At 30.4% G+C, this 13,574-nt stretch overlaps 1 protein-coding gene across 1 annotated transcript in view; it reads left to right on the top strand.

Moving 5' to 3' along the window:
* The window catches only part of LOC143236790 (membrane-bound transcription factor site-1 protease-like), a 68,752-nt gene that overhangs the window by 36,126 nt on the left and 19,052 nt on the right, over positions 1-13,574 (top strand). Inside the window, exons 12-23 of the mRNA XM_076475350.1 lie at positions 193-269; positions 856-930; positions 2,194-2,455; positions 2,859-2,906; positions 4,634-4,816; positions 5,568-5,644; positions 6,823-6,918; positions 10,997-11,116; positions 11,774-11,926; positions 12,231-12,311; positions 12,472-12,515; positions 13,275-13,352. Coding sequence (XP_076331465.1) covers positions 193-269; positions 856-930; positions 2,194-2,455; positions 2,859-2,906; positions 4,634-4,816; positions 5,568-5,644; positions 6,823-6,918; positions 10,997-11,116; positions 11,774-11,926; positions 12,231-12,311; positions 12,472-12,515; positions 13,275-13,352 — 1,294 coding nt within the window. The remainder of the gene's footprint in view (positions 1-192; positions 270-855; positions 931-2,193; positions 2,456-2,858; positions 2,907-4,633; positions 4,817-5,567; positions 5,645-6,822; positions 6,919-10,996; positions 11,117-11,773; positions 11,927-12,230; positions 12,312-12,471; positions 12,516-13,274; positions 13,353-13,574) is intronic.

Below are 13,574 nucleotides of genomic sequence, written 5' to 3'. Positions count from 1 at the left end.
CTTTCCATTCTGCAGTTTTTCAGTTTTCTTCTAATAATAATATGTTGCATTTAATCATGCTTAGAATTTTTAGTTTGTCCTTATAAATGAAACTTATGAAGAACATTTATAAGTTAACTGTTAAAAGCTAACAGTGTTAATGTCATGTTAAGTGATAATCAACTTGTCTTCATGTTGCTTTGGAAATTTCAGGAACTTCCTGGAGGCTATGGTCGTGTGAAACCTGATATTGTAACTTATGGTTCTTCTGTTCGAGGTTCAAGTATCAAGTAAGTAAAAAATATGTTTAAAATGAATTGAAACTCATTTTATGTAGAATATCTCAAAACATGGTATACATGTAGCTGAATAAGATAGGTTTTGGTAAACAACTGTAAATCTACCTATTATATTTAAATACAAGGTTGTTATACATTTTGCAGGATATTGTATATATTATTCAATTTATATGATATTTTGCTGTTTGTAAAGAAGTATTAGATTCTAATTTCTGTTCCTGGTGAAAATTACCTCAATTTTAAAAACTTACACAGAATAATAAACTTGAGTTTTATTGATACAACTAAATCTATGCTACAGAAACGTTTGAAAATAGACATGAATGAAATCTCTTTTCTTGTATGCTTGCTTGACTAGATGTTGTCCACTTTACAAGAAAGAATAACTTGTACTCAGTGATGAGCTAGTACAAGCAGTAGATCCTTCCTTCCTGTTCTTTAGATGCACAGTTTTGAAGTTTTGAATAAATTTTTCAAAGAAGTTAATACTAGTCTGTAAATATGTAATATTGTAATTCTTTATGTATCTCCACTTTCATTGTTTTTATTAATTGTGGTTTTCTGCTTGTGCCAACAGAGGTGGATGTCGTTCTCTCTCAGGCACTAGTGTAGCCTCACCTGTTGTAGCTGGAGCAGTGACTTTACTAATGAGGTATGTTACATTGAGATATATTTTAACTAATCACTTAAACAGTTAAACATGGTTGAATCTACTGTATGCAACCAATCACAAAATCACTTAAATAATGGAGTCTTCATGTACCCAACCAATTACTGAAACAGTTAAAGTGTGGTGAAATCTTACTGTATGTAATCAATCAGAGAAATATTAAACACTTGAGAAGTCTTGCTGTGTTCAGCAAATCAGTCAAACATTGTTGAAGTATTGTATTCTGTTGGTTGAAAATCTCTGTTTTAACTTCAGCTGATTCAAAAATGCCAGTAAAAATGTAGGAAATATGTATGAACACATGAAATGTAACTAGTTAAAGATAAGGAGAAAGGTGGTTTAATTTGGTGAACATGGTGATAACTCGGAAATTAACAGTTAGAATGTCTTTAAAGTGAATTATGATAACTTTAATTTATATAATTTAAGGATAGTACTTCTGGGTTTTTTATTTTCATCATTTTTGTTGTATAGTTTTACTAATATTAATAGTAACCTCTGTAATTTAAATGTATAACTACTTTGTTAATCTTATATCTGATATTAATGTGTTACAAATTTTGGATATTTGACAAATATATATCAACAGGCTGTAAAACTCCAACATTACAGTAATTATTTCAATTTATAGTTTTGGTTTTGCAAGGAATTTTGATTTATGATTTTGGAGGCATAGAACTGTTTTTTTATATAACTACCACATTTTATATTAATGTAAACTGTTATAATACTGCACTTCATATTACAGTTTTTGCATTTATAATCTTTTGAAGTTTTCTAATTTTGCTTTTATGTTGAAGTATCAGGGTTATTGATTTCTTTACCATCAACATGGTTTCTGGAATTAATTTTTCTTTCACCAAATGCTCTTAAAATGTGGAAAATATAAAGATGTTATTTAATCACAAAAGGCAGAAACGATACACGTTCAGACTTAGACATGCATGTTACAAACAGCCTTGTTGGGTTTCCTGATTAATATTCATACTCTAGAGGTATTAAATAATTTAATTTTCTAGAAATATTAAATATTGCATATCATTTCACACATAAATATTATAAACATGCCAAATTCATTTTAGAACTTTTCAGTTGGTAGCTTGGTGTGAATCTTCTTGGTACCTTAACCATTCTCTCTCTCTCTTTTTTTTTTTTTTTTTAGCAGTTTTGCTTAATCTCAACTTTTATCTCTTCTGCTTAGGCCTGTTTTAGAATATGGATTTAAATGAAATTGTTTTATTATAGTGGAGTACTCCACATGGGCAGTGCGATTAACCCAGCAAGCATGAAACAAGCACTAACTGCTTCTGCGAGACGTTTACCCAACACTCCAATATTTGAACAAGGATGGGGAAAATTGGACTTATTAAGAGCTTACCAGGCACTTAGAAGTTACAGGCCTCAAGCTACTCTTAGCCCAAGTTACCTTGACTTGACAGAATGCCCTTACATGTGGCCTTACTGCACACAGGCTTTATATCATGGTGCACTACCCACCATTGTTAATGTAAGTAAAGTATCTAATACATTTTATGACTGCTCATTTTTTATTAAATCTTATTTATTCATATGTTTCATATTTTACTCTGTGATAAAAACCATTCTTACTATTTATGATAATATGGATTACAAACACCACTATGTGTAATGTTTTTTATTTCTTCCTCTTAATTAGAAGTTTGTACAAATAAATGTTAAATATTATTATTCTCATGACATACTTGACTTTTTGTATTACAGTTGGATGATGTCAGTTATTCAGTAGTACTCTTTAAATATTAACACATAATTGGGTAATAATTTTAGTGATGTGGAAGGGATTTATCTTTCTGTTAAGCTGCTGTTTTTACTTTGAATAATACTGTGTTTCAAAACTTGTGCCAATGATTTCTTTCTCTTTCTTGAGACAGGTTACCATATTGAATGGAATGGGTGTTTCAGGAAAAATTGTAGAAAAGGTTTGTGTTGATGTAGTCTTATTAAAAAGTAAATGTATGAAATAAAATTGTTTCAGGGAGGTAACAGATAAACATGCAAGTAGCATATTGGTAATGTAATTCAATAGTGTAACATGAGCTCCGTGTGCCTCAAGTGATTTGCAACGTATAATGGCACGAATAGTAATTATATAAGGTTTGAAGGGCAATAAAACAATAAAGATTAATTATGAATATATTTGTACTGTTATGAGTTTAAAAGAAAACTAAAGAGGTAATTTAGATTTATTTTGGTGTTTGTTTGTTTTTTTGGCAGTTATGAGGTCAGTGAAATTGACCTGTTCTGTTGTAAGTTAAGAGTAAAGAAAATAACAGATAAAATATAAAATTTCACTTTAAAAAAAGTGTGAAATGTATTGAGGAGGTTTTTAGGGATTGCACAAAGGAAATTTGAGGTTTTTGACATGAGAAAAAGTAGTTTTAAATCTTAACATGAAATTACTTTGCATTTCAAACTATTCAGAACAAATTATCAATATATATTAATGGACAAATCTTTGATTTTTCTGTATGTGAAAGATTGTCAAATCTCTTAAAGATATATACAATATATTGAAAGTCAGAAGTATCAAATCTATAAAGACTAAATGAGTACAAAGAGCTTATTTGGTCAGTCAAATAGATCAAGCCCATGTTAAAAGCTACACATTTTATTTTTATTGATACTGATGTGTCACTCTTAAGTACACATAGATTAACTTTTAAAAATGTTGAAGTAAAAATAAGTAATTTGGACTTGATTTCTTTATTTTTAAACAACAGTATAATTTTTGTTTTGACATTATGTAATGCTTTTTTATATTCACTTTATGAATGAAAATTAAAAAATTGTTTAAACTTTATTTCCCTGTTATATCTTAAAAATTTAGGTGTGAATACTTAGTTTTTTTCAGTTGGGTAGCCTAGGCTTTTGATGTCAATTTTTTCTGGAGACTTTAATCCCTTTTCTTATGAAATATGTTTAAAGTGTATCTTATTTAAACATAAAAAGAAGACATTATTTCATGAAAACAAGCCATAAACATCAGGTATAAAATTATCTCAACCAAGAATATTGTTATCAGAGTATCATGTTAACTGCTTTTGTGATTTTTAGAGGATATCAGATTAAATCAATTATTATCAAAAAGCTAAAATTGATTGTATGTATAAAACTTTTCTGATACTCAACAAAACCATAATCTGAGATGAAACATAGATTATTAAGGCTTGTGTGTTTTGTTTTATTCAGAAAGTAACTACTATTTTCAAAAATGTGAGTTAAGTTTCATGAAAATTGGTTAATTATTTTCACTGTGAAAATGGAAGAGACCAGTATGTACTTCTGGCACCCTGGCTGTCTGTATTAGTTTTTTACATATGCAAAAAAATAATAATAAGTAGTGTAAGAATGGTTTGGAGTAAACAACTAAAAATGAAAAATATATTTTTATATTTAATATATATTAAGAAAATGGTATTTTGCATGAAAGGAACTATACCAGTACTGTTTAATAACTTCTAAGGTGAGATTTAAGAAAATACTTTAATGGTGTGGTAATGTTTTGATGTGATGATTGAACACTGTTTTAGGCTTACTTCTGTTTCTTAATATACACTTTACTATCAGTTTAATCATATGAAAGAAAGCCTTAAATCTGATGAAACTTAGCAAAATGTGTGTCATATTTACTTTTTCCACATTTTAGCCAATATGGCATCCTTACACACCTCAGTATGGACACCACCTAGAGCTGGCCTTCTCATACCCTGAAGTTTTATGGCCTTGGTCAGGATATCTAGCTCTCCACTTTTCAGTAGCAAAGACTGCTTATTCATGGGAAGGAATAGCCCAGGGCCATGTTTCACTCATCATAGAATCTCCCCCAGAGGTAATATTTTATTTGCTATTGTTAAAAGCAACCATTAATATTGTTTTAAGTTACTGGATTGACTTGTGTACAGAATTTTCTAATATATCATGAAGAGTAGTACTGTATATCTCTTAAGTTGCCTAATAATCGAATGATACCAGTTTCAGTTTACAAACAGTGTACTTTGTTCATATAACCTTACTGTTAAGTTTTGGATCATAACATAAACTTTCAAGAATAGTTCATGACCAGAATTTCATGACATCAATTCCTGTTGATCTTGGAATTTTTTTGCAAGTAACATTTTAAAAAAAGCTTCAGTCACGACAAAGAAAATTTCTTGAACATTTTTCACTACAATCCTCAAATGTTTACATAATGAAGTATTTATTGTAGTTAGTATCCAGATTTCTAAAATTGATATATTTTGAACTGTACTTATCATATAATAGTATACAAGTATTCATGTGTCAAGCAAAGACACTACATGAATAAATAATTGACAAAATTTTGTGTTTGTGATTTAAAGAATTAGTGTCTTCAACAACATATTTAATATTAAGCAATAATATTGTAGTGTTTGAGAATTATGCTAGCTTAGAAGTGCAACTGAAAACAAACTGGAAGTTAAAGATACATTCAAAATGTGTGTGTGTAATATCTTCCACTCACACCTTTGTTCTAGCATTGTTATTTACTCGGTGAATTGAGTGACGTAAGTAACTGCTGTTGTACATTTTGTTGCAAATGACATGTTTTTTTATGTTAGGATGGAGAAACAGAAGTAAGAGTGTCCTCACTAAAGTTGCCTATCAAAGTGAAAATAATACCAACTCCCCCTCGAAGGTGTGTTTGTTTTTGTTTTGTAAAATCTTGTCTATACTGTAACTGGTAGCATGACAATGGCAGTCCCTTTTTTATCAGTTATAACTGTAACTTGGACAGTTATCTTTTTATGTTTGAAGTTAAAATTGTTCAGGCATCTGACTAAAAAAAAAGTAGCTGAACACTTTTCCACAGCACTTGATGATGAAATGCAAACTGAAAGATGCAGCTTTTTCATCAATCTTTTCATGCAGATAACAGTTGAATAATTTAATTTGGTCATAAACCTAATTCAAGGTTCTTACAGACAATTTATATAATACTCTTTTTGTTTTGCAATGTGTTTTAATTATTCAAAAATAATAAACATTTTCATTAAATCTTAAAATATTACATATAAATGAAATATATTAATTATAAGAAATCACACTGTAATTTTTGCTTTCTGTATTCTTTGTATTCTTAGATTGCCGTACTTATAATTTTTTAATTAAATATTTTGTTTTTATTATGTGTGGTGTTTGTTAACATGTTTTTGTATACTTCAGGTTCTTCATTTCCACTCTATTACATAGAATGGAAAAATCAAAACTTTTTTTTAAAATCTTGAAGAGTGCTAAAACTTTAGTTATGGAGTTCTTGAATAACAGTTTAAACCCACAATACTGTGTAAAGAAATATACAATGGAGTTTAAAACCATATTAATGGAAATATACCAAATTTAAATATAAACTAGTCTTGATCTTTCACTTCCTCTTCAGTCTTGTGTTGTGGAATTAAATTTTTATTATCCCTAAATGTTCATCTCATTATTAACATGTTTTTAAATTGATTGCATTTGTCAATTGTGATAAGAGAGTACAATAAGAATGTTTCACAAGTTTAGCATTGAAAATACAAGAAAGAATTAAATTAGCTATAAAATAAAAAAACTGTGATAAAGATTTCATTCAAACAATCTGAATCAGAACTCATTATTATTATTAGCTGAAGTGTTGGCAGATTCTTTTTCACACATGTTTTGGTGTTTCAGTATTAACATTCATGTTTGTTACAACAAATCAAAGTCTGTGTTAACTGTTTTTTACTATTATTTAATGATTTTAAACTGTGACACTGTTAAAGGCAATTGCTTGTAAGTATATTCTTCTTATCTGTTAATTTGTTGTAAATGTAATGGATCAGTATTTTGTCACAGTAAACGAGTTTTGTGGGATCAATATCACAACCTTCGCTATCCTCCAGGCTACTTTCCTCGAGACAATCTAAGAATGAAGAATGACCCCTTAGATTGGTAAGGAATGGATGTAATATTTTTATATTGTGTTCATGAAAATATAAATAAGTTGATTATGTAGCTCTTGCTTCATAACTATCAAATAAATTGTGATATTCTTTATATGAGACTTTCTGTTTATATTAATAAGGTTTCATACTATGCATCTTCTATACTTTGTAAAGGTTTTATATTAGTGGATTTTATAATTATTAGATTACATTGTTAGTTATTTCATGTGATAGATTAAGTTTGTAAAACCATATAAGCCTTACTAACTTTTCTCTTACAGTTAAGAAAGATACTTCTTGAATTTAATTACTTTAACACTTAGTATCGAATTTAAATACTGTTAAGTTTTCTCTTTGAACACATCTGTTAATTCATCTCTCCTTGAAAATGACTTTCATTTTGCATTTTGAATTATTTTGGCTTTTTTTCTTGTACTTTTTGTGTCTTATTATATCTTAATGCTTAAATTTCTTTTTTCATAGTCAGTAACATTGTTTTTTAATTTTGTTTTATTTCTTATTTTCCTTCTCGCCAAACAGTAGACTTTGGTAACTGTGGTTAAATTTTGTGACATTTAAACATCTGACATTAACACTTTTGTCATATGTTTTCAGAAATCATTGAAAGAAAAATAATTGAGAATCACAACATCCTTTTAGATTGGCAAAATTAGTACTATAACTGAACTGCCTGTAGGTGAATTAGTTGCAAGAATTAGCAGTTACCTTGAACAAACATCTGGTGCACATATGTAGACAGATGCTTTCTTTACATCAGGAATGCAACAGGCTAGAATAGGGTCCCAGTTGACCATGATTATAAGGTCACTATGCATTTAGAGTCTAGTTTTTAATAAAAAACATTGTCTTATAAGTTGCCTGCTACAGTTCTTTGTTTAAGAATTGTTTGTTTAATCAACACAAATTATGGGTATTAATGAAGGCTTAAAATGGTGGATAAGAGATTTGGATAAAAATGTGCACAAATATCTAGATAATGTGTGACATACCCTTTCTGCACTATAATTTTTTATGATGACTTCCACAAGCCTGTAGGCATGTATGTTAGTCACTTTATTTCCCTTATTAGTTTTTGGTTTGTCAAATATGTACAAAAAATTAGATGTATTCATTGAGAAATACGATAATATTTATCAATTCCTATTATGACAGTCACTTACATATTGTCTAACATGTAGAGCCCACTAAACCACGAGTTTACTTCTGCCCTTCTTTGTCTCCTTGTATATGTTTGCTCCAGATTGGCTGGTTCTGATATAGTTCCTTCTGTTCGGGCCCTTCATGGAGCAGCCTTTCTCTGTCCTGTCCACTGGGATAGGTCATTTTTCATTCTGACCTCACCATATTCTTATCTTCCTATATGTATTTTGTCCAGTCCCATATCTCAGCTCAGGTACTCATACTCATTCCTTGTATCACATCTCTCCTTTATTACACCTTTTGCCCTTCGTCTTTGTCATTCTACCAGAAGTCTACATTTTCTTCAGTCTTTGGTCTTTTTTTCAGGGCTTCTGTCCCTCCTGTACATCTGTTCCTTACCTGTCCCAGCTGTTCATGTGGTTGTTTGATCAGAGTTTGTTTCTACTACTGCTCTTCATAAAGCTGCCTTGTTGAGCTCCCTCTTTTAGAGAGTTTCTCTTCTCCAGTTTGTTCCATTTTTTTTATCTTGTCTATCCAACACATTTACCATGTTCTATCAGACTGGGATCTTCATGTTGTTCTTCCTATCCTGTCCAGTTCTCCCTCTGAACCCATAGAAATTTGTTCCTTGTAAGATATTTCTTTTATGACCTCAGTCCTTCTCCTTTTGGTGTGTGGTTTTCATTGTTCTGATTTTTATGACATCCTTTACCATTTCTCATAAGTTGTACATTATTCAGATCTGGCATTCTTTCTCTGGACTTTGGTTGCTCAGATAGATTGTTTTGCTTTTTCTCCTATTTTGTTCCTTTACTATTCCATCTCTACTCCCATTCATTTCTGGATCATCTCTTTAGTCCAGTTCGTTCCTTCCATTGTTGTTTTTGCTCATACTGTCTCTTTTAATTTTTCTCTTTCTTGTCATTCCATGGCATTCTTGTTATGCCAATTTTTCTTCTTTTACTTTCACAGATTTGGTTTGTAAATTCCTATACCTGGAACATTTAGATGTGTTCCTGACCAGTCACCATCTGCATATTGTTTGTTCCTACCTAATTAGTAAGCTAACTCCATAAACTTTTGTCAGTCTTTCTCTGCACTTTGTTGTGTTTTTCTTGGGCAGATATCGTTTTCCTTCCATGGCTATTCCTGTTGACACCCCAACACATCCCCTCCTCTTTCTTGTAGTGGAGCATGAAAGTCCTTGCCATTTCTGGTTCCCAGTCACTGGAGTGGTGGACCATGGAGGTTTTCTGACAGCTGGGTTTTATACAATAATAGAGTTTCATAGCCATATAAACTCACTTGATGAGATGAGGACTGTTGTCATTATGCTGCATCTTATACACATAATACAGCATGAAATTTATTATGCAAGGTTCTTCCTTCCACTGGCTGTTTCCTGCCTAGATGAACCACACATGACATAATCTAATGTATACTAAGGGACTTTCCCCAGACATTTTTGTCTGGGTCTTCACTTAGCTATTTTGATAGGTGTGTTTTCTGAATGTTTTGCCCAGGCACACTGCATTAATTGACTCTAAAACTTATGGAGGGTGCTTCCATGTTGTTTTGGTCTTTGGACCACACTTGACATAATATGTATCTCAAAGTGCTTTCCCTGTATGTTTTCTAGCTGGCCAGACTTCACTTGGCCTCTTCATATATGGTTCTCTAGCCCTAGCCTCTTATTCTATTTGTTTCTGCCATATGTGTTTTACCTTTGTTACTGGGTGAAGAGCATATTTGTTCCAGAAACAGTGCTATACCCCACAGATGTGCCTCATATCTTAATTGTGGCACATCTTTTTTATAGCTTTCTCTCCCTACTTTATTATTTGTTTTTCTACATTCACCAATCCCTTCCACCTTTCCACTGTGGGATTCTAGCTATTGGGGTAGAGGAAATTAACATTTTCCAACACTGAAAATTTATATCTAAAAGGTACTTACCTCTTCCCACTCTTCCTTCCCATGATTTGCTAGTGGTTTGGGTTTGTGTATGCCAGTTCTCAAAAGTGAGGATTATGCTGCAAGGGTTAAGGGAATTACTTGCACTTGTATAGAGGGTGAAATGAGATTGGTGGAGGCTGGTCACATGACTAACACCTGCTGTTGCAATGATGTAAAATTATAGGGTGTAAAAATCTTGTGCACTTTTAAAAAATTAACTAGTGCCTAGAGCAAATGAAGGTCAAGATAGCTATGGGTAAGAAGAAAGTAAGTTTATATCAAAAATGCATTTTCAGTGTTAGAAAATGTTAACTTTTGCAGCTTACGCTGCTCTTCAGTCAAGGTAATTGTATTCAAGTTTTAAGTAATCTGAATTCAATTGTTAATTCATCATCCAAAAAAGTTATAAATCTGTACATTTTTTTTTATATAATGATTGAAATATCTAACAATGGCTACTTGGAAACTAATACTTTTAATAAACCAACAAGTTCCCATGCTTATTGAAATTTTAGAAGTAAACATTCTAGACATTTCAAAAGAAATCTCTCACATACGTTAGAAAAAAAGAGATATACAGGTTGTTAATGATAAAAGAAAAGAGAAATAATAGACTGAATAGTTTAAAAATACTTTTGTTAAATAAAAATTATCTAGAAAGCCTAATTTACAGCTGAAAATTTCTTGACAAATTATATGAATCAGATGCTACTAACCCTATTTCCATGGATATCTTTTGCTGCACATGAAGAGCTGTGTAAACTGTAAAAGCACTTCCAACCAACTAAATATACAAAAAATACAGTATTTCAAACCTAGCAAGAAGCTACCTGCACAGCTCATATATTGAAACCAACTTGACAATGAGTGTAGCCAGTGAGATACTCTGATCTTATGCTTTATATAAATAAAATTATTAAAATATATGTTTTATTTATTCTTAATTAGAAAACTATCTCTTATTCCAGGAATGGAGACCATATTCACACTAACTTTAAAGACATGTATCAACACCTAAGGAATTCAGGCTATTATGTGGAAGTGCTAGGATCACCCCTTACATGTTTTGATGCTTCTCAGTATGGTAAGTTTATTAAGTTTAGTTGATGATTTAAAATTCAAGTACCTATTTTACATTCCATAAAAAAAAGAAAAAGTAAGTATTGAAAAAACACAGTAATTTCCCCTAAATTACAAATAGGTTCTGTTTTGAAAACAGAGCAATTCACAGTAATTTTGCATGTTACCAGTTTTTGTAGGAGCATTGAGTATTGACATCTAGAATATGAAAATAAAGTTCTTCTTGTGAGATCTTGTAAATCTTTTTTGAACTTATAAATTTACACTAAATGATAGAGTTCCAACCTTATAATAGTGAGAACACCTCCTTGTTGGAGTAAAGAGTAAATCAGTTCATTTTTGTTTAATTGAAATTATAAATATAAATGTTTTTGTGAAAATTCAGTCTTAGATATTATATACCTTGCAAAGTAAATCATAAAACTAAAAACAAAAAACTTTTTTTGTATTTAAAATGAATGAATACTATATATTATAACTAGGTTAAATGATTTTTTATATTTTACTGCTTATAAAAGTGTTAAAGGAATTCAGTTGTTTTCAAAAAACAAGAAATCTCTTCTACCAGTGGTTTTCTTCTAGAAGTATCACTTTAAATCCATAATAATGTTTTCAATGTGACATATCTGTACGCTGTTTTGATTCTGTTATATTGAATTTCAGAGCACTTTGCTTGTTGATAGTGAAGAAGAGTACTTCCCTGAAGAAATAGCCAAGTTGAAAAGAGATGTTGATGGAGGGCTGTCATTGATTGTATTTGCAGACTGGTACAATGTATCAGTAATGCGAAAGGTTAAATTTTATGATGAAAATACAAGGTATTAACATGTTATGAACATTTAATTATAGATAATTTTAAACTATACATTCTTTATGTTTTTAAAATACAATAGTAGTTTGGGATAAGTTTTGTATCTCATGTACACATTTAATATTCTGTTTCAGACAGTAACCAAAAAATTAACCTCTAAATGATTAATTCACTCATAGATTTGTGTTTGTTTTCAGCAGCAAAGAAACTAAAACTGCTTTCAAATAGTTCAAGATAGATGATTTAAACACAAAATTTAAACTCGGGGAGAATTTCAACTGTTTTGATAATGTGAAACGTTTATTTAAAAGACAGTGGTGGATGCCTGATACTGGTGGAGCCAATATTCCTGCTTTGAATGATCTCCTTTCACCATGGGGAATTGCTCTGAGGTGTGTGTAGTTTTATGATACCTAAAAAGTTTTCTTGGTATGTTACACAAACAGTACTGTTTTCCAGCTTTCATAAAATTTTATGGTACCTTTCTATTACCTACGAGGTACAGACAGTGTAATTATACAGATTTATATTTATTTTTTTTCTCAATTCTAGTGACAAAGTGTACGAGGGAGAGTTCACTTTAGGAGACCATGAAAGTAAGTATTTACAAATAATCTTTATAAATAAAATGTGATCTTCCATGTGTGAATTGTATGGATGCTTGAAGTGGTGGGTTGTTACCAGAATATACCAAGGACAAATTTTACTTTTAATATTATAAATATATGTGTTTATATTAGTAGAGATTTTATCAAAACTATAAAAAATAAGAAACAACAAAATCTACTACTTTCAAAAGACTTGTTTTAAATAAAATTTTCTACTTCATTTTTTTCCTACAAGATCCCTGTCTAGATTACATGTATTCTTGCTTCTTTTACAGATTTGTGTCAAATAGTATCTGATTTCCTGTAATCTAGGAAGGTTTTCAGTTCTGTTTTTATGGTTTTTGGCTCTCATTTTCTCTGTTTATTTTTTGAACATCTACATCATATTAAAGATCTATTAGCATGCTGTTCAATGCTGTTTTGTAGATAATGTTTCTCCTTTCTTCATAAGTATTTAAAATTATAATGTGACATGAATTTATGTGGCCTTTTGTATGTATGACAAATAGCATACATAGCTTGTCTGTTTCTGTGTTTACATATGGGTCAAATGAAAATGACTGATTAAAACTATAGTAATATACTTTAATTTGGAAAATAGACATGCTTTCATGATTTATTTAGTAGGTTTGCCAGCCAGATTTATTCCAAGATGTTTATCTGTGGTTACAAGATCAATATTAAAAGCTCAGTAGTATTCCACAGATATGTTTTCAGTGTATTCTTTATTCATTTTATTTCCACTAGTGTATTATGCATCTGGAACAAGTATTTCAAGATTTCCAAGTGAAGGAAGAATAATCACTAGGACATTGAATAACCAAGGTATTTAATTGTAATTATTAACTTCTGGTCAAAAGTAAGCCACATTAACTCTGTAGATAGATAGTAATTGAAAAGTGTAATCTCATGCTGTGGATAATAAGAAGTAGAAACTGTAAATAAACTTTATAAATTAGAACTAAAAATTGCAAGTTGCAATTAGTATGTTGCATCATTGATATTAAGTTTCATCGTTAAAAGAATTACTTGTACAGTTTGCTGATA

The sequence above is a fragment of the Tachypleus tridentatus genome, chromosome 13 (genome assembly GCF_004210375.1).
Source record: "Tachypleus tridentatus isolate NWPU-2018 chromosome 13, ASM421037v1, whole genome shotgun sequence".
Taxonomy (NCBI): domain Eukaryota; kingdom Metazoa; phylum Arthropoda; class Merostomata; order Xiphosura; family Limulidae; genus Tachypleus; species Tachypleus tridentatus.
This window is presented reverse-complemented; position numbering and strand designations above follow the sequence as displayed.